Source organism: Mixophyes fleayi, chromosome 1 (assembly GCF_038048845.1).
Source record: "Mixophyes fleayi isolate aMixFle1 chromosome 1, aMixFle1.hap1, whole genome shotgun sequence".
NCBI classification, from domain to species: domain Eukaryota; kingdom Metazoa; phylum Chordata; class Amphibia; order Anura; family Limnodynastidae; genus Mixophyes; species Mixophyes fleayi.
Genome location: NC_134402.1, coordinates 82,924,923 through 82,952,036, shown reverse-complemented (window position 1 = coordinate 82,952,036; position 27,114 = coordinate 82,924,923). Strand labels below are relative to the sequence as shown.

The 27,114-nt window shown below is 38.6% G+C and overlaps 1 protein-coding gene across 1 annotated transcript in view; it reads right to left on the bottom strand.

Moving 5' to 3' along the window:
- Positions 1-27,114, bottom strand: part of GLRA3 (glycine receptor alpha 3) — a 184,629-nt gene that overhangs the window by 145,926 nt on the left and 11,589 nt on the right. Inside the window, exon 2 of the mRNA XM_075197606.1 lies at positions 1,496-1,623. Within this exon, the coding sequence (XP_075053707.1) occupies positions 1,496-1,623 (128 nt within the window). The remainder of the gene's footprint in view (positions 1-1,495; positions 1,624-27,114) is intronic.

Sequence of the window (27,114 nt, the reverse complement as noted above, 5' to 3'; positions counted from 1 at the left end):
AGTTACCAAGAAGCTCCCATGCAGGTTACAGTAATGTCAGCGAAGTGCGGTTCGGTATCATGTTACACTTGCTACATCTGTATTACTTTAAATGCCTTTTTTTTTTAAAATTACAACTTCACACAAAGGGGCACAATAATTTTACGCTAAGGAAAGGGCTTCACCCAAGAAGAAAAAAAAATAGAGAAACGTACGCCCTCATTACTTACTTTTATGTATTACTGATTATTTCAGACCACTGTGGTCACACAACTGTATTTAACCCCTTTCACAGATAATCATTTTTATTTTTTAGTATATAACATTCAATTTAATATTGTCTTTTCGTGTAACTCATAGAGATTTCTTTTGTTAGAACAGTGAAACAAATATATTTTTATTTTATGTGCGTTATGCAGGAAAAAGAGCACAAATAAATTCCTTTCAAGTGATTTCTAGTTACTTTTACACAAATAGTTAATCTCAAAATGTAATGATTAAGTTGTACTGATTCTAGGCATACCAAATATATGTTCCTTATAGGGTTAAGGGATAAAGATCTATGTTTTTGTTTAAGTTTTTTACCATCACACTATGCTTTCACCAGAGGTGTACTGTATCCAGGTGCAAGTGCGAGGCCAAATTTCAGGGTGCTAGTAGCCTTTTGGGGTTATCTTTATTCTGTATGACAATCATTCAATCTTAAATGAGTGCATATCAATCATGGATAACACCTGTCAATCAATGACTTATGTAGTTTTATCAAGCTGGGCATATTGTCAGATAAAAAAAAATGTTTTTTTCCTTGTTTGTCAACCTTCTTCATTTTATTTTTTACTACCTTTTTTACAACCTTTTTCTAATTTTAGAGACCTTCTATAGTAAGAGATGGGACTGAGTGATTTCCACTGCACACTTTCCTTATTAGATTTAGCGTTAACTGAATCTCATAACAGATTGCATGTAAGTTGCTATGATATCAAGGATACATTTGATATAACAGCTCTAATCTTATGAGAGAGGTCATCTAGATTGCCCTCGAACTATCAGCAGAATCACCACACAAGGAATCTCGGTGATATTATAGTAAACCTTTTTGCCAAAACAACCACCAAACACTATATGTGAAAGTGTTCAGGCAGGTACTTTGAACAGAGCACGCACAGTGCTGTCTGAGAGAAATAGGGCTGCCCTGATAATGAAGAAAGCCAGGTAGTGGTCCGAATGTGGTTAAATCCACTAATTAGCCAATAATTAGATCTGTAAAGTTTCAGAATACTGTGCACTGGATCTACTATCCCTGTTGCAGAATAATGTAAAGTAAATAAACTTTGTCCCATACATTTTTCAATGTTTCCCCTTTCATCAAATTGATGGGACAGACAGCTATAAGTGCTTCACTTATTTCAGGAAAATAACTTAGTGGAGTCCTCCACAAACTTTGATGTATAATATGTGTTTGAGATTAGGTTAAATTGCTAATGAATCTACATGTCAAAATAAGAGACCATGTTACCTTTGAAGTTAGGTCTTATTCTTGCATCATAGCCAGATGTTCTTCCCATAAGTTTGTCCAGAAAATCAGATGGTGACATTGGTGGACTACGAGAACGGGCACTGTCTGTTTCTTTTGTGGCAACCAAACTGGAAGAACAAAATGACAAGGAAAGTTGTTCAGTACATATTTTTGTATCTAAAGATTTAAAAACAAAACATTTTAATATCATATTGGTATGAACTCTTAGCAAATGATCTACTGCAAACCAATCTGGAGCCAATCAGAATTTCAGAGGGCAGCGAGTGACCATTTTATAAACATCAGTAGTCCAGCAGGTTTTATTTCACTGAATGCAGCCCAAATATTCCAAACTATTCACAACTACACTGATTAGAGCCATCATATTTTCTACTTAATCTATAAGTAAAGTAATGATCAGCAGGGAAATGCAGATTAACAGCGCAAGGGTTAATGGATTCCCCACATCAGGGATCAGTATAGACAGACAGGAGAGGTATGTAGTTTATCCAAGAGGGTCTTATTACAAACATACATAATTAAAGTGCTAGAAGCACATATATAATTAAACCAGAGAATTGACAAACAAGCCAGACTTAATGGTTTGAGCAGGCAGTGATATAACCAAGGGCTTAATCAAATGGGTAGTCATACGGCCCAGGGTCAATATCAGGTGTCAAAATACACACACAAACATGACACAGATACAATAAGGACTATAGGCAAGATATTGACAGGATAGACACAAGGATGGGGAAGAACACATCAAAACTTCCCAGTCACAACTTGCTCATACATATAGCAGCCACCTTTACTCTTAAGTCTACCCTCAGTACTTGGATGTCCCCAGTAGTTAGTTTTCACAAAGGACGCCAGAAAGGCAAACAGAAGGCAAAAGGACCAAAGCAGGGAAAAAATGGAAGACAGCAGCAACAGGTCAAGGCAGAAAAAGAAATATGGAACCAGGGTAAACAAGACACAGACAGAAATAAAACCGCCAGGAACTTACAGCAATACAGATAATAAGCAAGGCGTATATAGCCTGGAGACTACAGATAGGGTGGAGAAGACAGACCAGATGGACATGCCAACACACTTGCTGCAATATCCCACATGCAAGCATTGAAGTTTAGGCTTTCTAGGTTCAAAATCCCACCATAGCATTACGCATGCACATGTTGCCTTAACCAAATTAAAGTTGTGAATTTAAAGTGATCAGATCTCTTACAATCTTTGCTGTACATGCAGTGGTCATATTTTGACCAGATCTTTTGTTCAGATACAACAATCGTCCCACACAACATGATTTTAGTCAGCGGACATGTGCAGCTACAGTATAAGATAATTTTCACTAAATCTATAGTAAACACATTATTTGATTGTTTGACAAAAATAAATGTCCAATCCAGTTACTCAACTGGGCGTATGATTTTGTATTCTTATTGTATTGTATCCATTTGTCTCTTGCACAACAATGCAATAAACTTTCCTATTGAGAACAGTCTGATTGAAAGTTGAAATATATACTGTAACAAACTTGTTTCCTTCTCCATATCATAATATCATGTTAAAAGGAAAGACTAAGGCCAATTAAAGAGAGGGGAGATCACTACACAAAATCACTACAGATACAATTTTGCATACATTAAATGTGTACATATGACATCCGTATCTGTCCTACTGCAAATAATTTCTCCTTTTCAAAATCTCTCAGGAGAATACAACATATGGCTGCTAGTTACACAGATACAAGCTCACAGCTGTTAGCATGTCATGTGATGGCATAGGGGGAGAAAGAGGGGAGAATTTTACAGAACACAGAACATAGTTCTCCCTCTGAGAATGCTCAGAGGGACATTCCAACGCCTCTCTGCTCACTATATTATGTACCATGACACTGTTACCATGGAAGTCTATGACGCTGCACAGAATTATAAATCATTTATAGCATCCTAAAGAAATAAATCAAGGAAACATTATAATTACTACCAACATTCTTCTTATAGCCTGCCACAGTGTATTATGTTAAAAAAACACACCTCATTTTTCATAGGATTGCAGCTCTACTATACAAAAACAAATAAGCAAACCACACTATGACTAAAATAAATAAAATAATAACAATTTACAAATTTTTACCTTACAAAAATGTGGTTTACATATCGCCTCCAAATTTGTGTTTTTTGGTTTCTCTTTGGTAAATGTATATGTAAATACACTCTTCAAAATATTAAGAACATACTTGCCTACTCTCCTGGACTCCCAGAAGAGTAGACACCCTCCTGGTTCCCAGCAGAGGCAGGACTTAATGACGTGATTTGCGTCATTAGGCCCCGCCCCTGCTAAGTGCTGCCGTAAATCACAGCATTACATAGCAGGGGGCAGATGTTACATAGTAGAGTTTGGGGTCATGACACTCTGCACCAATGGGGAGAGATAACGGAGTTACAAAAGCAGCCAGCCATTGTAGTGGTTGTCCTCTTTAGCATCTGTTTGACCCATCATTCTCCATTTTCTGTAATGTTTACTGTTTAGACAGAACAAGAAGTGAGAGACGTGTGTTGGGAATCTACTTCACTTGCTGACTGAGATAGAACCTGTTACAAAAAGAAAAACACTACTGCCACAACACAAAGCTATCCCCCAGCTCCACTCAATTTCTACAGTCACAGCAACATAACCAGGCCAACTCTATCCCAAAACAATGCACTACTTGGAACCACAAGAGATTCCTCCAGCAGAAACACATTTGCAAACAGAATTGCAGCTTTTTTCATATTTCACAACATTTTAAAAAGCCAAAACAGGACACAGATAAGTATTCAGGGAACGTCTGTAAGACTCTCAAAATTTCAGGGAGTACTTCTGGCTCCCTGGAACAGCAGGCATCCTCCCGGAATGATGATGTGATTTGCAGAGAATTGCATCATGGGCTCATCCTCTGTTAGGCGAAACCGCAAATGGCATTGTAAAGCATAGAATGAGGCCATAATGACACCAATAGCACAGCCACACCCTCACGCACATCTCACCTCCGGGATCTCACGGAGGCAACATCATAATAATTGGCAAATATGCAAAAATCCCGAACCAGGACCAGAATTGCCATGTCCACATTATCACCAGGCCACGCCTTTTTCAGGGTCTGCCAATGAAGGACAGTCTGGCAAAACTTGGTACTGATGACAGCTATGCCTTTTCTTCAACTTTTAGACCCCTTAACCTCTGGCATAAAAATTCATATCTTCCCTAGTGTTTTGTAAACAGGTATACAACCTTGTACTTCCTTTTGGAAGCATGTGAAGCTCAGTGGTATTTTTTGTATGCTACCTGCTCTCTTCACTTGTGTTCACATCACTGGGGTCAATGAACCCCCCACCCCCACCCCCTAACTACATTGTGTTTCCTTGTGGCAGCAGGTAACCAGTCTAAGTGCTCACTTTGATAATACTAAGCATCATCTAGTTATTAAGGCTTAATATTAACATGACAACATTTCCAAGAATCAGTAGTTCAGCAGTTTAAGTGATAACATGATGTAACCAAAGTACATAATCATAATATGTTTCTGCTATATTCCAGTAAATGTTACCCTGTCCAAACATACAGAATAATAACTGGAATGTACATCATGTAGTGCAAAGAAAGTAATACTATAGTTCCATTTCCATAGCAATAAGAAAAAATACTGGTAATTGCATACAGGTAATCACATACAAGTGCAATATGCATACTAGGCATAGTGGACATTTGGGCCAAACATTTTTTCTACTTACATTTTTTTTTCGAAACTCATTGTATGTTTGGACATTCAAAATTATTCCTGATTCAAATGACCACTGGGTTAAGAATGTATGCAAAGCTTGAACAAAATAGTTCTACGACATTCTTTGCCATTTTGGGAAAATATTTATCTATATAATAACATATTAAATAAGTTTAAAGTGGCGTATACTCTGCTCATGAAATATGTTAATATTTGTTTGTATGCCATTACAATTCTCCAGTGAGCTCACAAATTACTTGTAGTACACAGAAACAAAAGAGAGTGAAGTTTGGCAAAGGGACTAGCAATTATCCTCATATATTACCAGCTATCCTTAGTGAGGAACCTATTATATTACTTACAGGACCATGTTTTACAGCAGATGTTGAATCATCTTACATATAAAACGGTTTCATTTTAAAGTGATCCTCAGATGCCAGGTCTATAATTTAGAATCCTACTTCCAGGTTTGTGGCTTGGAAATTAAGTTATTTCCTAAATGATAGACCTGGGGGTAAATGACTTTGCAGGTACAATTTAAAGGGGCGATGGCTTATAAAGGCAAACTTGCCTTTACAAGCCATCACCGCTTTAAATTTTACCTGCAAAGTCGCTGATTTCCGGCGACATGCATAAATCGGACTTTCATACATTTACCCCCTGCTGTTTGGTGATCACATTAAAATGAAAGCAGGTAGCTTAACTGCAGGTAGTAGTCAATAGCAAACTGTTGGTTGTGATAGCACAAAACAGGATATGGAGGGAAATTCCCAAAGCCAAATTGGGCACAGTCTTTTTTGTTTGGGAAGAGAAGGTTAGGTTAGTTAGAATGATATTTACCTCTTAACAAAAATCAAACTGTTTGTGAATATCACTTAATATGTTCTATGCCTAGATCAGTGTTACATTCTACATAGCTATATCTGGGGCAAATGCAGTATTTTTATATAAATAAGTACAGTTGAAACAAAATGTTGCTTGTGCATAAACATTAACATTTTCAAAATATAAATAGATAATAGAACCCTCTTTCCTGTCTGATTCTGGTTAATCTCTTATAAAACAGTGCACTTCAAATGTCATCAGATCACTTTTCTCCAGCTAACTTTCTCATTATTTATCCAAGCTCTCTCTTTTCTGCCCCAGCTCTCTCCTTATATCAATTAGAGGAGACACTGTGTGTTCTCTGACTGGATGGCATAGTGTGTCATCCAATCTAAGAAGACTCAGAGAACACACAGCCTCTTAGCTGATTGGTCCACAGTGTGCTGAAGAAGTTCCTGTTGGAGACATGTTGGCTGCACTGGGCAACTACTAAGAGCAAAAGCAAAAATGAAGCCAAAAAAGAATGGAATGATGAAATGCCGTGGGGGTGTAGGGTGAGGTAAAGACTATTATGTGAGGATGGAGATAATCCTTCCATCAGAATCCCAAAGTATCTAAATATAGCCTTTGATCTTGGTGTCTTTCTGAATCATAAATTAATCTATCTTCACTTGAACCAACATAATGGATTGCAGTCTTACTGAATTACAACACACACAAATATATCTGAGGCTCCTTATAGCTACCCCAATATGCTACTGCTACTTTTTAGCATCTTTTAAAAATGCTTCACATCTATTATTTACCAAACTACCTGACATATTTTACATGTTCCTTTATTGTGCTCATATTGGGCTCAGTTCTCATTCTATAGGCATCTTTATGTGTTACATAGCTCATTAACACGTTTTACAGAGTTGTATTATCTGCTTATTGCATTTGTATCGTTAATTACTGCATGAAAATATACGTGTTGATTATTTTGACATTAATGACTATATTAGAATGTTCAACACACACGGATTACTGACTGTCAGGATACCAGAGTGAAAGTCCACTGGGTAACCATGGTATCTATGGGTTCAGGATCACACAGGCAAAGAGTGATGATACAACTGTATTTTTATTAAGGAAGGCAATGGTCAACTGTAAACGATAGCTTAATATACTTGATAACAATTAAATTAACACCTAAGTTGTTACCAAACTTAAAACATCCACCAACAGTTATAGTTTCTCTAGTTTTCCTGATGTACAAACCAGGACAACTACAATGGTGGTGCACCATGATGCCTGGCCAAGCTTTTAGCTGCAATCCAGTGTATGATAAAGATGCACTATACTTGACCCACTATTAAAGTCTATGGGAGGGTTAACCTGGCCAAGTTGCAGAAATGGTATTTCTGACCATGCTGCAGTTTCAGAAGTGGTCCTGATGCAGTTTCTATGGTGATCTAATGATAGTACACCAGCACCAAGGGAGAGCGCAGTGTCAGGCCTTTCTGCAAACAACCTAGTGGATCATCTTCAGTAAAGCTTTCGATCTCAAAACTCTACTAAGTTGATCACTGCTAAAACTAAAGGCCATTACTCTCTTCTAATTCTCCTGGACCTCTTTGCTGCATTCAACACTGTTGACCACTCTCTTCTTACACAAACACTACAGTTCCTAGGTCTTCAAGACACTGTCCTATCCTGGTTCTCATCCTTTCTAATCCCTTTTTAAGTGTTAATTTCACTGGCTCCAACTCTGCTGCACTTCCTTTATTAGTTGGAGTACCATAAGGCTCAGTCCTAGGTCCTCTGCTATTCTCTATCTACTGTATACTTATATATCCACTTCTCTTGGAAAACGAGTAAGCTCCTTTGGATTTTGTCTCTATGTGGATGATACTCAAATTTATCTATCCTCCCCTGATCTCTCACAATCTGTGTTGGATCACGCTACTGACTGTTTTCTGCCATTTTATCTTGGATATCCTCTTGCCAACTTAAACTAAATCTTTCAAAAACAGTGCTAATGATTTTCCCACCAACCAACAATCTACCTGATATTTCTATTTCTGTTGACAATATGACCTTAAGTACCACCCCGCAAGCTCGCTGCCTAGGTGTGATCCTTGACTCTTAACTCTCCTTTGTTCTCCACATGGACTCTATATCTAAATCCTGTTACCTACAGCTAAAAAACATTTCTATAAAACACACATATCTTACACAACACAGCAAAAACTCTATTTCATGTGCTCATCATCTCCCACAATGGCTATTGCAATTCCCTCCTTACTGGTCTTCCCAAAATCCGATTTGAGCCCCTACAATCTATTTTGCATGCAGCAGCTAGATTTATTTTACTTGCAAAACTTCCTCTGCTGAGTCACTCTACATCGTCAGTCTGTACATTGATCGGCTGTTTTTTTACCGAATCCAATATAAAATGCTTCTACTAACATACAAGGTTGTCAACAAAACTGCACCTACATAAATTCCCTCACTTGTCTCAAAAAATCTCCCAACTTGCCAACTTCATTCTGCTCAAAATCTTTCTCATCCACTCTTTATACAACCTGCTCCTTTACAGGACTTTTTCGAGCCGCACCCACTCTAAGGAATTCCTTCCCTTGCACAATAAGATTTTATTTTGGTCTACAAACCTTCAAACATTCTCTGAAAACTCACCTCTTCAGGCAAGCTTATAATATTCCTCAACCACCCTCTTCGCCTCACTAGATTTTACTAATACCACCCTTTACACAATTCACACAAGACAACAACCCTGTGACACCTTGACTGAATCATATAACATGCTAGTCATTTTTTATCTATGCAATCTGGTTGGACCGGAATGCATTATGTAGACTTAACCTCATGTATCCATCTCCCATTGTCCCATAGATTGTAAGCTTGCAAGCAGGGCCCTCTCACCTCTTTGTCTGTATTACCCAGTATTGTTTATTACTGCGTATGTCCCCAATTTTAAAGTGCTAAGGAATTTACTGGCGTTAAATAAATGTTGATAATGATGATGGGGCAGCCTAAATTGGGACAGTTGGGAAGTATGATCTTACCATCATATTTAACTAAAAATGTATTTATTATGATAAAAAAATAAAAATAAAACATATTTTCCAAAAACGAAAAATAATTCCCCTTTACAGATAACATTGAGGGATGTACTCCGACAATGTAAAGCCCAGGGTAAATCTAGCACTTTATCTTTGTAAATTGTCATAAGTGAAGATTAGCTGCCATCAGCAGCTGTACAGTGGTCTAGGAAACAATAAGATAAAATATAAATGATCTGCCAGCTAATCGAAATCATGTCTGTACCTGTCAGATCTTCACACAGACATTTCCCATCACTGAACAGATTGACTGAAGGTGCTGAAATATCCATCAAAATGATTTTATTTATTTATGTATTTAATTTTAAAAAATCTTAGAAATATAATTTTATGCTGCTTATGTCTTACAGTGTTTAACTGTCATGATAACTCAATTGCATTTCTACATTTTCAATTTATCCTGCTTGTTTAATAATGTTCTTAGAGACTTATTACTTTGGGGCATCATCTTGTATGTCATGATAGATGAGGCAATCTGCTGTCCATCAGGGACATCAAGCATGTGCTCTAAATATAATATACAGATAACTACTATAATAAATTCAGCAATTGTGTATAAAGGGGGATACACTGTATATTGAATCACATATATTCCTTACATTTGACTGGCAGACAAAAGATATGTTGCTTATTGGTAAAAGAGAATGGCCTTGTGGCGACATGGGAGAATTGAGGGTACTGCCTTTTTTCCAACAGAGAATGTTGCAATGTACAGTATGATGCTCAATGTACAGGTAATACAAATCATTGTGAAGTTTAATATATTTTTCAATTCTTAGGTCAACATGGTCCCTAAACACCCAGGGATTCTATATGATCTATGGCTTCTTTTTGAGGTAGTCAGAACAGGGTTTATTGCTCTATTTATATTAGAAGTAAGACAGCGAGTGAAGTAAATTCCCAGCACGGTTCTTTCTTTCCTAATGTTGGAGACAAACAGTAAACATCAAGTGACAATAACTTTGTCATGAGGTCTAAGATTCACCAGGATCCCGCTGATTCAAGGGTTAATAGTGTACACTAGTACACCAATAGGATGACAGGAATTACCATAACCTGGTTTGCAGAGTGCATGGCTGTTAGGATGGTTAACCCCGCAGCTCTGGTAAATTGGAAAAATAATCCCAGTAGCTGTGGTCAACACACAAAAATGTGAGTTCAATTCGCAAAACAAGAATGTAAAGTTTTAAGCTTATTTGTTACAGACAAACAGGGGCATCTTCATGTAAAAGCTGTTTCCACAGGTTACAGGAGAACTCTAGCTATACACAATACAATGCATGCGGTAAATGAGTCTGGAGACTCTAAAACATTACTACAAGATAGTTTTATTACTCCACAATGGATTCATAGTCAATATTCAAACTTTAATAATCTCAGTTTTCCCCTCACTGATCATGTAAAATAATCCCATAGAGCTATTACTTATAGAGAGGAAGAAGACTGCCCCATACCATTGTTAATTTTGAATAGGTAATTCCTTTGTCTAGCAGAGCAGGACACATGGCTTGTAAATTTTCATTAATGTGTGTGGTGGGACTGGTCACAGAATGTCTGTGAGATGACATGGAATCTGTCAGTTTTCCCTTATATAAGCATTTAATACTGTGGAGATCAAACTGTTCTAGAAGTCTTTCTTTCTACTTCTCCTAATAGGTATTTTTACATCTCCCATGATTTTATTGTGATTCAAGAGCATCTTGTGGCTACACCTGTTATTGCAAGGCTATGGCACATGCCATAATCATATCCAAAATTACACATGAACACATGAATATATTCCCTGAAAGGACTTCAATACAGTCCATACAGCCCAAGGAGACACATAGGGCCTGACTCATATTCTGACATACAGCCATAGCTCTGCACATGCTCAGTAATAGACCTTTACGCCAATGAATGCAACTACATGCAATTCATATCCAACACAAATTAAACTTAAGACTCAAGTCCTGGGTTTCTCATAAATACGCTTGATTTCAGCCATATAATTTGCACCCACTACAGGTCAGGTGTAACTGCCGACTGATAGTAATGTAGTCTTTGAATTAAAAACTACCTGTATGAGTACCACTTACTAGCACAGAATAAGTGTGTGCAAGTAATATAGACTATACAAAAGCATTGTATGTACAGTAGGGATTGCAAGGATCTTTGTGTATTTAATGTAAAAAAAAAAAAATACAGTATTTCTATAAATGATTATTCTGTTAAGAGTTGTGTTTCTATACTTTAGATTACAATTTTTTTCTATCAGTTCTGATTTATTGCACATATGCATGTGTGTATATTGCAGTCTGTTGTGTGTGTCTAAGTACAGCGAGTACTGATTAGCCTGAAGCTTCTTACATCCAGATTCAAGTCGAAACGCTTGGATTTAAATATGGAAATATGTGTAAGTTCCATGCTCTTTTTTAAAACGTAACTCACGTGCAAGATGTGCTCAGAGATCAATCCGGCCCATAATGTCCCATTTTAGCTTACAGCATATACAGTATTGATGGTAGAAAAATAAAAATATTAATGGTATAACAATATTAATAATGAATATTCATTTGACAGTGGCTTTATGTACTGGCTGATAGGGACAGACAAGAGTGACTGGCCCTTACTTAGTGTGGGATTTTTCCGTTATTACGCTAACATGCAAATATGTGCATTTGGCAATTAGCATTGCAAATCTGCAGATTTTGAAGTTTATAAATTACCCAAATTGACAGGCAGTCTATGTGAATGAAAATGTCTGCCCTGACAATCACCACTTTGTCTTAAATATAAAGCTACTGAAATAAATAAATAAATATATATATATATATATATATATATATATATATATATATATATATATATATAGTGACACAAACACCCTCTTGGTGATTCACACATGGACACCTTCTTGCTAAAAATATTGCTTTATTGTCCCATCTAAATACTGCATACACTTTCTGTCAGTGAGACACCAGGCAACCTGTCCCTGGCTAGACCTAAACCACCTGTCTAACATCACAAGTCCACAGTACAGGTTTATAAAGGTGAGACTCCTCCCACAGCCTTGACTTGATGGGCAGGTGACACTCCCACTTTGCCTTTACAAAGAGGTTCCCCACAGGTGTTCTGTGATTACGTCTCTGCAGACACACTCTGTCATTCTGCTGTAGCTGTGCAAGACAGTTTCAAAGCAAGTTAAATCACACTTTTACTTTATCACACATGCCTCAGACCTGTATATCTCTGAACCTAGGTGCACTGCTATACCTGTATGATGTGACTCTGCCGGCAGCCACTTACCAGCAGAATGTCAGCTGATTCCACTCTTAGAGGACTGTGGAAAACCTTCTCTTTGTCATATATATATATATATATATATATATATATATATATATATATATAATCTCCCTCCTGGATTAAATCCCATATTTCTAAAACCTTTTCTAGAAGTGAATAACAGGATTGTTTTTCCTTGTTCTCTGTCTTATTAGTTCTCACTTAATTTCCTCCCTTATTATAGAGATCTACACACATTGGGCCCGATTCATTAAAATGTGAAGACAGATTTATAATTGGAATAGAGCATGTCCTAGATCAACTTTTAATGTCCGTGTAAAAAAGAAGCTATCAAATATTTGCGTCCTACATGAAAAAATAGACCGTATTTTCCTTATGTGCAAAATAATAAACTCATTTGCACCCCTTATATTGTAACATGGTTTTGCCAAGGTTCAAAGTTACTAATTTCTTTGCTTCACTGTCCTTAATGAATCAGGGCCATTAAGATCACCATGTTCTAACTCAGGCCTGTCCAACCTGCGGCCCTCCAGGTGTTTGTGAAACTACAAGTCCCAGCATGCCCTTCCAGCTATCAACTGGTTGTCTACCGGTAAAGCATGCTGGGGCTTGTAGTTTCACAACACCTGGAGGGCCGCAGGTTGGACAGGCCTGTTCTACCTTATAGCAATAAAGGTCAAAAAATGTGCACGGAAAGCACATTAGACAAGTTGCTAATTTTTTGTCTTCCAACCACTCTACAAAGCAAAGCCCACTCAATTTCTCTTACTCAGCCTTCATATTTGCATTAACGGTGAGCTCCAGTCTCCTTATTACGTCCCACCAGAACATTCCTACTCCCAAAACTCATAAAGCTACGAGGTCTCTTCACCAGAACCAGTGAAATTAGCTTGTTTTTCATCCTAGCACACTCAATCTATGCTCTAGGTCACAATTTTCATAATTGTGAATATGGGCATTGAAAATGTGCACAACAGGTAATGCTGGTAAGATGTATTGCAGAACTCAGAGTCAAAAAGGGAGGGGTTAACAAAGAATAGTCTTGCACTTGTCTGAGTGTACAGCTCACAGTAGCAAGTAGTGAGCAACTGCAATGTATTTGGCAGAATCAGGTCATGATACAAAGGCACACTGGATCAAATAGGAACTAAAGACATGGTAATAGTGGTATATTGGTGTAACAGAGGGAGTGCAGGTAGAAGGAGACTGGATTACCTAGTTAGCCTCTGCAGCAGGAAGTGGTGTCCAGGTATAGTAGATAGAGTGCAAACACAAGGATTTCTGGATTGCCAGAAAAAGCTGGGAAGCTAAAGACTCTGGTTTTCAAGTTTGACAGATGACTGCAGTCATTGGATTTCTAGATTGCCAGATAAAGCTGAGAAGGTGGAGACTCTGGTGTTCCAAGTTACACAGTGTACAAATAAAAGCAGCAAAAAATGTATTGTAAAGTACGATCACAAAATCATATAATATAGGCACGAGCAATGAAGAAAGTGTGATCTTTTTCATTGTAATCAATAGAACAATATTGTTCAATGTTTTTAAAAAAATTCCAGTTTTTAAAATGAAATTGGTTCAAAACAGGTGTGCAGGGAATATTTTATTTATATTAACTGGACAGAATAAAATGGTTAATATACTAAACTCTAACGTTTGTAAGCTATTTTGTACGACTATTAACTAACTTTTGACTTAGTCCTTGCACTGAATATCATGGAGCCTCACCCCCTTTAGCTTTTTAAGTCCTTGGAGCCCTAAATATCACTTTTAGTTATGTCTTCACCTTCTCTACTCTTTTCCTCTCACCTCTCTGGCTAGTGACTCCCCCCATCCTCCCTCCTCTCTCTCTATTCTTTCCTTTACTTCCCCTCTTCACTAGCTTCTCCCTGACATTGTATGCCGATAGTAATATGCTGATTATGTTTCTCGGAAACTACACAATGTTTTGATTCACATGTTATGTCAGTCTCCCTCACTCTGTTATTTATTTGAAAGACCTAATTAGAGGCCTATTAAAAAAAAACAAAAAAAACTTTTGACTTAATCAGTCAGGAGAGAAAAAGATAGAAAAAGTGAAGGGCTTGGGATTTTGTCCACACTTTAGGAAATCACCCCTTGAGTACTGTGTTTGTCCTATAAACTTTAAACATCCTGAATGTCATAGAAGTTTTACACAAAGTAACCCGCAGAGTGTTTTAGACTGAAAATCAGGAAATATCTCCATACTCAATTTACACTGACTCCCTTAGTGGTTCAGTTCATAAGATAACACTTTCAGCAATGGATTTTTACAAGACTTTTAGAGCCCCTTACATATTCTGCTCTGCTTATTGCTTTTTGTATTGATTCTGGAACCTTCACACACAAATGATAGAATACTTTATGCTTGAGGCTGCATATGCATTTGGTGTCTAGCTGGTTACAATTTATCTATACATTCCATTTTAAGATATAATTGGAACCCTCTTGTACGTATCAGCATTTTTAAACACAATAATTCTGTTGTGCATGCAAAAAAATGTTTACATTACAAATCACAATTTATATTCTGACAAGCTGCTAGCAGTTTAAAAGTTTGTGATTCTGAATGTTATATGTAGGGTGACAATTTAGCAGGTGTCTTTACATGGGTTATTGGTCTCTGCCTTTTCAGGTCCTATTAGACAGTCTCCCCTGCAGTCATAAATGAACTCAAATTCTGCATGCTGTTTAGGTTCTACTAAACTCCTATTCTGCATTATGTACAGAGGCCAAATTCTACTAATCTCCAATTCTACAGGCTGTAAATAGGTCAAGTTCTACTGATCTCCTATTCTGCATTCTCTACATAGGCCAAATCTAATTATCTGCTAATTTGCATTCTGTAAAGAAGTACAGTTCTACTAACCTTCTATTCTGCATGATGTACAAAGGTCAAGTCCTATTAATCTTCTAGTCTGTATTCTGTACATAGGGCAAGTTCTATTTATCTCCTATTCTGCATGACGTGCATAGTTCAAGTTCAAACTGTTCTATATTTGGGAGCCCTATATTTAGTGATGCACAGGCTCGGGTTTCAAAAAACGGAGACCCCACAAACAACGCAAATCCGAGTACTGAGCTAAGTCGGCTCGATAATTTTCCTGCTTCCTCAGATCTGACATTGAGCCAAAACGTCACTGTCATGTCAACGGATCTTGCAGTTTTGGGTTCCATAAGTACCTCCCTTAACCGGAGATCCGGCGCCATTACTCACACAGACACAGGAGGGGTAGCAGTGTTCTTGTCACTATTTTCAGTCTCCACTGCCATTTCTCACACAGAAAGAGGAGGGGTGGCAGTGTTCTTCTCACTCTCCAGTCTACAGTGCCATTCCTCAGTGCCATTGCTCACACAGAAACAGGAGGAGTAAGAGTGTTCTTGTCACTCTCCAGTGCCATTGCTCACACAGAAACGGGAGGGGTGTCAGTGTTCTTGTCACTCACCAGTCTCCAGTACAATTGCTCACACAAAAACAGGAGGGATAGCAGTATTCTTGTCACTCTCCAGTACCATTGCTCAGTGCCATTGATTGCACAGAGACAGAAGGGGTGGCAGTGTTCTTGTCACTCTCCCGTCTCCACTGCCATTGCTCACACAGAAACAGGAGGGGTAACAGCGTTTTTGTCATTTACAAGTCTCCAGTGTAATTGCTCACATAGAAACAGGATGGATAACAATGTTCCTGTCACTCTCCAGTCTCCAGTGTCATTGCTCACACAGAAACAGCAGGGATAGCAGTATTCTTGTCAATCTCCAGTGCCATTGCTCAAACAAAAACAGGGGTAGCAGTGTTCTTGTCACTCTCTAGTCTCCAGTGCCATTGCTCAGTGCCATTGCTCACATAGAAACAAGAGAGGTGGCAGTGTTTTTGACACTCTCCAGTCTCCAGTGCCATTGCTCACACAGAAACAGGAGGGGTGGCAGTGTTCTTGTCATTTACAAGTATACAGTGTAATTGCTCACATAGAAACAGGATGGATAACAGTGTTCCTGTCACTCTTCAGTCTCCAGTGCCATTGCTTGCACAGAAACAGGAGTAGCACTGTTCTTGTCACTCTCCAGTCTCCAGTATCATTGCTCACACAGATACATGAGGGGTAGCAGTGTTCTTGTCACTCTCCAGTCTTCAGTGCCATTGCTCACACATAAACAGGGGTAGCAGTGTTCTTGTCATTCTCCAGTCTGCAGTGCCATTGCTCAGTGCCATCGATACGGATCATGATCAGTCGACAGAAAAGCAGGAGCACCAGGCAGCTACTGACAAATGTCATGATAATACTAGTCCTTCTACGTCATCTACTAAAGCCTATGCATAAGTGCAAACATCAATCCAAAACACAAGCTTTAACATTGATAAAGAAAAAAACACTGCTAATAAAGGGAAAGTTTTCTATAGAAAAATATGAAACTGCCAATATACCATTCTACACATGCAGTGGCAAGGAAAGATTCAGGCTTCGTCTTTATGTATGAGTGATAGTACTAAAACTATCAGTGAGGCATCTTCTTCTAAGGTCTGTCATGACGATGCAAGACCTTGCCATTCAGAGTCTAAAAGAGATGGCAAAAAAATTAATGTGTAAAAGCCATTCTAGAAAAAAACAGTAAGGCAGTAGAACAAACTGTATGTTCAGAAATTTTAAATATCCCTGAGAAGAGTCTATCCACGAGTGCTATGTCTGAGCCTGGCCTTTCTGATACTGTGCTTATAAGGAACCTTCCTCCTACCATTTCTTCAAATGTGTGGATGAGCAGCCCAAGTATAGCTGGTGATATAGAAACTGAGGATGCCACTTTCAATTTGCAACAGGATGAGGAGGATATTTGTGTGGCTGATGCCGACGCTAATAAGGATGTTGATGATGATGATGTTGTGTGTGTAAGTACTGCACCAGTACAAGCAGTTCTTGCCAGTGAAAAGAGGAAGGCCATTGTCATGCCTTGGCATAAGACCAAAAAATACACCTCTTATGTGTGGAACTATTTCTACCCAATCCTGACAAAAGTTGCGTAGCTATTTGTAGCTTTTTGTAAACCGACAGTTAGTAGAGGTAGGGAACTTAACCATCTAGAAAACTCATCCATGTTACACGATTTAAAGCAAGTTCATTGCAAGCTTTTGGGAAAAGCAGAGCATTATGCTAAAAAAATAACAACAAGCAGTTCAGCATCAGCTAGCTCCTTCTTTCAGCTAGATCCCAGCACCTGCAATCTATACCGACAACATCTTCCTCATCAATATCATCACTAGTGATCGTAGTTTGTCCTGCCTCCAAGCTGCTAAACTGGTTAGATGACTCCTCCCCTTTCCAAGAATCCTCTGAAGACTCCTTGAGTGTTAGGCCCTCTGCTGCTGCTGTTGGTGGAATCTCCATCCCAGAAGCAGACCAAGAAGAAAACCACTAGCAGTTTACAACAAATGACTGTGAAACAATCCTTCGCAAGAGGAAGCAAGTATGACAGCTGTCACTGAGTCGCTCAGGGGATCACAGGCGCAGTGTCGACTATGCTAGTATTAGATCTACATCTAATATCCACAATTAATGCAGCAGGTATTAGACAGTTAATTGAGGTCCTGTGTTCCCGTTACCAAATTCCATCTCAACACAATTTTACTAGACAAACATTTCCTCACCTGTTCCAGGAGGATTGCCATTCTACCCCCTGTACACTTAACCACAGATAGGTGGACACCCAGAACTTGGCAAACTAAAGATTATATGACTGTGACAGCCCACTGTGTTGGTGAATCTCCTTCAGCAGCAGGAACAGCAGCAGCATCAAACAAACAACACCAGATTTTTCAGGGTCAGGCTACTCTGTGTATCTGTGTAGCACCAGTTTCACTAAGAGTCATACCGCTGAAAACCTGTAAGAAAAACTAAGGGATGTCATTGCAACATGACTTATTCCGCTTGGACTATCCTCAGGATACGTGATTTCTGATAATGCCACCAATATTGTGAGAGCATTACAGCTGGGTGAATTTCATCACATTCCATGTTTTGCTCACACACATTAACTTGGTGGTACAGAGCTTTTTGAAAAATGACAGGGACGTGCAGGAGATGCTGTCTTTGGCCCAAAACATTTCGGGACATTTTTGGCATTCTGTAACAGCATGTAGGAAATTGCAGCAGCTGCAAGGACAATTTAATTTGCCCTGCCACCAAATGAACCAAGAAGTGGTAACAAGGTGGAATTCCACCCTTTATATGCTTCAGATGATGGAGAAACAGGAAAAAGCTATCCATGCTTGCTCTACAAGCCATGATGGGGAATTAATATTGTGTGAGGATGATGTACACACTGATGAGGGTGAGGATGATGACAACAATATCTTGCCACTGTAGAGTTCATTGACAGCACTATTAGCATAGCTGCCCAGCCCATTGCTAGCTAGTTTTGTGGGGGCTCAAACAAACCAAGCATTTCAGCCACAAATGTGACAGTCCTTGTCGCTGAAGTAATTGATCTGTTAAATGGTACATGTCCTTTTTAACATATTTTGAAAGACAATTCCATCTTGCAGTTTGACATTTTGGCCTTGGTCTATTAGCATGTGTAACAGTTGACAATTCAGGTGTCAACACTATTATTAGGTCACCAATTCACTTGGTCGACAGTATGTTTAGGTAGACAATTCAAATGTATTATTATTGGGCTAGGGGTTTGGTTAAGGACAGGCCTAGGGACAGGTATATGGACATGGATAGGGACATGTCTAGAGACAGGGGCAGGGTTAGGGATAGATCTAGAGATAGGGACAGGGTTAGAGTTAGGGATAATACTGTCTACATTTGAATTGTCAACGTTAATAGATACTGTCTACATGTCAATTGTTGTCCTAATAATGTTGTCGATGTCATTATATTGTCGACTTTATAACCTTGTCTATTCTGCTGCCCATCAATCATATTATGTCACTCCAACGTAAGGATGGGTGGGATGGCCCAAGTACAATTCCATCTCGCACCACTTTTCTTTTCTGCCACTGCTGTGTGACAATGTTTCCTACATGTAACATAAACTGCCGTGTGTTTGTGCCCTTGCTTGATCGCTTAATAACCAGCCAGCTCGCTGCAGTCTTAGAGTTCATTAAAAACACGGTTAGCTTAGCTGCCTTATGCCCATCGGTAGCATGTTTTCTGGGGGCCCAAACAAACCAAGCACTTCAGTCACTCCTTGTCACTGAAGTGTTTGGTATGTTAAACTGTTAAACTGTACATGTCCTTTTTAATATTCAAAATAAGGGTGGGTTATTTTGGCTCCCCTCCCCTCTCTGCCTTGCCTTACATTGGCTCCCCTTCCCCTACAGAATCCTTTTCAAACTCTTCACCACCACTTAAAAGTCTCTCTCCAACTCTACTACCCCTTATATCTCTAACCTCCTCTCCATTTACACTCCTGCCCGCTCCCTGCGCTTGGCCAATGACCGCCGCCTCTCCTCCACCCTTATCACCTCTTCCCACTCCAGAATCCAAGACTTTTCCCATGCAGCCCCCCTTCTCTGGAACGACCTCCCTCGTTCCATCCGTCTCACTCCTACTCTGTGCTCCTTCAAACGTGCACTCAAAACTCACCTCTTCCTCAAAGCCTACCAACCATCTACTTAACCCCCATCTCCTCCCTTTGCTCGTCCTCCCTTCTCTCCTCTTGCCTCAGCTGGCTCCTCTTGTGCCTGGTCTGTTTACCCTCCCTTAGGATGTAAGCTCGTATGAGCAGGGCCCCCTCCCCTCCTGTCTCCATACCTGTTCTTCCGCTCCGTCTTTACTGCATATGACTAGCCGGAGTTTCTGAAGTATTGGTACTTTTTGTTCATTGTTCTGTATGGTTTCACCCTGTATAGTCTACTGTTAGTACTGTGTGCGGCGCTGCGGATACCTTGTGGCGCCTAACAAATAAATGATAATAATAATAATAATAATGTCCTTTTTAATATCCAAAATAAGGGTGGGTAGGAGGACACTTCCATCTTGCACCACTTTTCTTTTCTGTCACTGCTGTGTGGAAATGTTTCATAAATTTGCTATAAACTGCGATGTGTTTGTGCTGTTGCTCTGTCGTTTAGTAACCAGCCAGCTCGCTGCAGTCTTTGGCCTAAACTGGAAGAAAATAATAATGTGACCTATGAGGTGGTTAAAATTGACTGGAAATGACTGGAAATTAATGTTATTAAGGTTAATAACAATGTAGGTAGAAAAAAAGAGCCAAATGACTTTAGCAATTTATAGCAATTTTTGCAAAAAAATACAGATCCAAAACCAAAACATATGAGGGAGTTTTGTCAAAACCAAAACACAAAGTTAATACAGATCCAAAACCAAACACGTGGGTCAGTGAACATCCCTACCTATATTGATGTGAATAGTGGCTGATGAAGTAAAGGATAGATACCTGAGCTTCTTGTCAAAGTGAAGGATATCCACCATCTTACCCTACTGTTGTAGTTGAGTGGTTCAAACATTCCCTCCACCTGAAGTGAATAATATGTAAAAACTCTTACACTTCTAAGTCTTGAGGATATCCTGAGAGAGAGTATACTGAACTGAGTCACCTTCTAGCAGAGCATAAAAACTGCAATCATATTCTGAATATATCAATCAATGATCTAGATATCCTTATGGATACTGGTACAATGGTGGTGCCCATGACCCTATTACGTCCCAGGAAGTTGTAGGCAACCCCAAACCAGCATGAGAACCAATAAGAAGGTTACAGAGTTAGAGCAAATATTTATTGAGTAAAATAAGGAAAATAATTAAGAAAAGTGAACAGAAAACATGTTGTAAGACAATACTAATTACATTTTGTTCAAATAAGCATTAGCATTTCATGTTACTTTACTTAGCTTTGTTAGTTTATCTTCTAGATTTTTAAACTCCTCTTTAAACAACGCTAGTATGTCAATTCATGGTAACTCTATAATTGGTAGACATTCCTCTGAATAAAGTTTCTAGCACTAATTTTGTCTAATTCACCTTTAAATTTGCTTTTGTGAAACATATATAAAATGATTTCAATTCTGTATCGGATTGTCCATCATCACTCATGTTATAGTATTTGTTTGCTTTATGGTTACTACCATTGATGGAACTACAGGGGATACAACCATTACAGAGCCTGGAAGGAAGGGGACAAGCAATGCCATGTTATCCTCCTGAAGCCTGTTCGGACAAATGACCAATGCTCAGAAGAAGCCCCTGCTCTTCTGAGGGGAGACAGGATCTGCATGGCTGGGATCTCCTCAGTGTTCTGCCCCTGATTACAACCTTCTCAGTGGATTCAGTCAATCTAACCACTTATTTTTAGATCTTGGTATCAGACTACTTATCTAATGTAAACTATCAATCCTTTCAGGGTGACAGGTCCTTGGTGCTGTAGGTTTAGTTAGTTAGCTGCACTGAGCACGTGTTTAGAGTTTAGAGTACTATTAGGTTATTCACCTGGCCAGGACTGTGATAAACTTGTGATTTATTTCTGCAGTCATGCAAACAAAAGTAATTTTTGTGTTGATTGGTACCACTTACAGTGTTTGTTTGGCAACAGTCTTTGTTATCCGAATGTCTTCCTTGTGTTGGTCGACTTGTCCTCTTTGGATAGGCCCAGTTGTTTCAGCTGTCCTTTCTCCCTTGGATTCTGGTTGACACATATTAATTGCCACTGGATTTGATTTTCTTGTGCTGGTTTTTACTTTGCTCTTTACTTTTGTTACAGTCCTGGCTCACAATCAATAGACCCCTCCTTGGGCTTCCTTTCTCGGTGTCACTCTGTATGGCCTTTGCGGTGTAAACCTAGTATTTTATACTGCTGAAACTCATCTGACAAATTTATTATAATCACTGCCCTATCTTGATATTTTATTCTAGTAGAAAATATATATCGGGCACTGGGAATCTTAATTAAAACAGCATAAGTGTCTAGAACACAGCTCTCAAACACAGGATTCTGTATCTGTGTACAATTAAATAGATCAAAGAAAAAGAGAGCACTGTATCCAGCCACAAATTTATTGAAACATAAATATAAAATATCTAAAAGACAGTAAAATCAATAGATACTAGCAGCACATTTACCTATTCAAGATATAAATTGATACATAATAATAAAGATCACTTGACTGATAGAAGCAATAAAAATAGTAATTATACAAGCTCCGGGATTAGTTCTTATTAAAAGATAGTAGTCCTCTAGGAAGAGGTAAATTGGAGACAAAGATCAGCTGACCTTCAGTCTTAATTGAATCTCTTTAGCTGGTTCACAGAGAATGGTGTAAAATTGTGAATCACATTAGCAAATGAAAAGGATCCACACCAAAAACCATGAAAGTGTTAAATATACACAATGTACTTATCCTTTCTGTATCCAGCAAGTACCAAGAGCGTTGTAATAAGGTCTCTCTTAAGCCGATTCCTGAAGGTGTATAATCTTAATAAATAGTCTTGAGCAAACGGATAAAGACCACAGATATACTACATGAGAATAGTATAAATGTAGATTACTTATCCTTCCTGACTCCAGCATTAGTATTCGGAGAGAAAATGGGGCATGATCAAGTCTCTCATCCAGGTGCTTTGTAATTATGAAGACTTCAATCCGTTCAATAAACTCCGGGGTTCTGGAGAGTAGCGCTTCTGATATCAAGTGATCCTAATACCAATATGGAAATAGTAAGGTCTATGTCCTGATGCATTTCTTTGTCCGAAAAGACAGTTTCAGCAGAGAAATTTAGATCAATTGACTATTTCTGTATCCAGATGCTATTTAAAAGCCAAATGGCGATCACGTTGTCCCAGCCAGCCAATCACACACGATTCTGATTGTTCTGCTGATTGCACTTTTGTTGTAAATAAAGTTTGTCAGTCCGTTACTAGGGTAATGATGTAAATATAAAACAACTATATGGAAGCTTGATAGGAGTATATCCGAACAACATAAAGACATACAGAGATCGTAAATAAACAGGCAAGTAATAAATGCCTCACTAAGCAGATTTAAGCCTATAACATATACATATCACTATGAATGGCTAAATTAAAAGATCGTTTAAAACCAATATAATGTATCAATCAGATAAGTGAATAATACAAATTTGGTAACTAAGGCAACCAAATCCTTTATTGAATAAAACAAAAGCTAATTAAATTCTAACAATAACTCGCAGATTAACACTATTAAGTAATATACAAAAAATCTAAAAAAGCCTGGACTTATTTAGAACCACCTAGTATATAAAATATATAAAATTATTATTATTATTATTATTAATTTTTATTTATAGGGCGCCACAAAGTATCCGTAGCGCCGTACAAGGACAAACAATGGCACAGTACAAGGTGAAACAGCACAGTACAAGTAACAGTAAGCACTATAACTCTGGGGGCTCAGGCACAGCATGAAAGAGAGGGAGGGAGGGGAAAAGTGAGCACAGGCAGGTAACTATGGCCCAAGAGGGTGGGCACGGATGACAGGTTGAGAGTCACTGAGGGGAGCGGAGAGAAGCGAGAGGAGACAGAGGGCAGAGGGACTGAGAGGAGGTGAGCTGAGTAGCTGGAGAGCGCAGTTAAAAGTGATGGAAACAGAAGGTAGGAGAGCCCTGCTCAAAGGAGCGAACAATCTAAAGGGAGGGGAAGACAGACAGACACATGGATGAGACGGAGAGACGGGAGGAAGGGGGAGAAGGGATGAGAAAGAGAGGTAGCCGACCGGTGGGAGTTTAGGCATGAGACTGGAAGGCTTTAAGGAAAAGGTGGGTTTTTAATGTTCGTTTGAAAGAGGACAGATTAGGGGAAGTTCTGATGGAGCGGGGGAGCTTGTTCCAATGGAGGGGAGCGGTGCGGGAGAAGTCTTGGATACGTGCGTGAGAGGAGGTAATCAGAGGGGAAGAGAGGCGACGATCGTTGGGCGATCGCAGTGAGCAGGAGGGAGTATGAATAGAGATAAGGTTAGAGATGTAGGGAGCAGTGGAGTTGGCGAGGGCCTTGTAAGTCAGAGTGAGGAGCTTGAAAAGGATTCTGTAGGGGAAGGGGAGCCAGTGAAGGGCTTGGTAGAGTGGGGATACAGAGGTGGAATGGCGAGAGAGGAAAATAAGCCTAGCAGCGGCGTTAAGTACAGATATAAGGGGAGCGAGATGAGAGAGGGGGAGGCCGATAAGGAGAAGGTTGCAGTAGTCCAAGCGGGAGATAATCAGAGATAAATATATATATAGAATACAATAACATAGTGTAAAAAATATAATGAAAACTTCAGACAACGAAAAAGATTCCCTGAGATGAAATGGCAAAGAGGTACTAAATTACCAATCAATAATTGAATTAGTCCATCTGAATTATCTGAAACTAAACAACACCAAATACTGCAAATATGCAAAGTCCGATAATACGGTCAGAAGGTCAGATTATCAATTTACTTATTACAATCATCATATGATCCAGCAATACATATACAGGAACCTTCAAGATTTAGCATTATCTGGTTCATTAGCTTATGTAGCCAAATATGAAAAAGAAAACATCCCCCCAATCTATTTTTCTTCACATAACCAGAAGAATGAAATATTATTTAGTTCAATAGTTTTGTTCAGGCCCATTGGTATTAAAGTTTTCAAACTAAAAGTCCAGTAGGCTTCCCTCCTACAAAGATGATTAAACTTATCACACTCTTTTTTATTAATATCTATCTGCTCTATAGCCCTGATCTTAAGGCCCTCCATTAACCGTCCCTTACATGAATTAATATGTCTGGGTAAACTGTGTGTTTTAAGGCTGTTTAGATCATTATGCTGATGCTCTGTGAAGTGTACCCCAAGTGACCTGATCGTACGCCCAACGAAATGTATGCCACACTGGCAATTGATTAGGTACACCACAAAAGTGCACTGACATTCCAAAATTTTGTCAATAGAAAGCTTTTCACCAGAAAAAAAAGAGACAAATTCTGTACATCTATGATCCGCATATTTATAGGTAACTTTATCACATCGATAAAAACTATTTATTCTAGCATTCATCCATCCACTGGGCAATGGTTTGGATAGAACTTGAGACTATCTTGGGACCAAAAAAGCTTTGTGCCAATCTATCTTTCAAACGTCTAGATTTCTTGAAAATCATGTTTTTGCCCTTATTAATAAAAGGACCTCTTGGATCATCTACTTCTAACAATGTAGAATTTGTAGTAATAATTTCTCTGATCTCATTAGCATAATTGTTATATTATGTAACAAACACCGCCAATCTATCTCCATTTCTCTTCTTCGGGGACTGTTAAAATAAACGGGCCCTATCCAATTGTTCAACTTTGTTATAGGCTTTTTCTAAAATAAGATCGGGATACCCCTGTTCCAAAAAGGATCGATAAAGTTTATTAGCATGTTTCCTAAAATCTTCATCATTGGAACAGTTTCTTTTCATCCAAAGGAACTGGCCCTTCGGAACATTGTTTTTCCAAACCTTGGAGTGGCTGCTCTGATAATGTAGATAACTGTGAGAGTCAACTTCCTTTGAATAGGTTTCAGTAATAAGAGTTGCCACTTACCATCAGCATGATATCCAAATAATTATTACTCAAAGAATTATGTGTGCTCATGAAAGATAAACCAAAATCATTAGAATTTAAATGTGCCACAAAAGAAGAAACAGACAAATCATCTCCATCCCAAATAAAAAATAAATCATCAATATATCTGCCATAAAGGACCAGGTTTGCCTCAAATGATGAACCCCAAATGTATTGCTCCTGGAACAACCCCATGTAGAGGTTAGCGAAGTTGGGGGCGAAACTTGTCCCCATGGCAGTCCCAAGTGTTTGCAAATAAAACTGGGAATCAAATAAGAAATAATTCTGATATAATATGAATTGAATAGAGGACAGGATGAATTCACACAGCCATTGGTCCATGTCTATATCCTTAATAAAAAATGTTCTATCTGCTCCAATTCCAATTCCTTGATGGTACATAATGTTGGAATAAAGTGCTTCAACAGCACACGTCAAAAAGCGGTAAGAATTCAGAAACTAAAAGCATAGATATTGTAGTGAAGTTGGAGCAGAAGAATAGGTATAGAGACAGGAGGGAAGAGGGCAATGCTCACAAGAGCTTATGTCCTAAATGGAGGGTAAACAAACAGCAGGCACAGAGGGGTGTCAGTAGAGGGGTTATAGCGCAGGAGGAGTGACTAGAGGGACAGAGAAGAGATAGTAGATGAGAACAAGCATGGAGAGAGAGTTAGTTAATAGAAGACTGCAATAACTAGGTCCCACATGATTTTATATTTGAATTGGAGGATAAATCCACTTTAAACATACTTTAACTAGCTAACATCCTTAGACCCTAAGTATTACTTTAGTTAATTGTAGCCCTTACCTAATGCTTCACTTTTAAAAATACAGCCTCCTGTTGCTGTGGGTAGTGGCTCCTGCAGTGAAAACAACATCCATTATCCAGACCAAAGGGAAACTCTATCACTGAAATAAAGACATATGGTACTATCTGATATTAGTTAAAATGAATCTTAGGTCTAAGCACATTGGCGAGCCAAAGGCAGTGTACATCCTTGAATAAACTGTATGAAAAATGTGCATATTATTGACTTTTC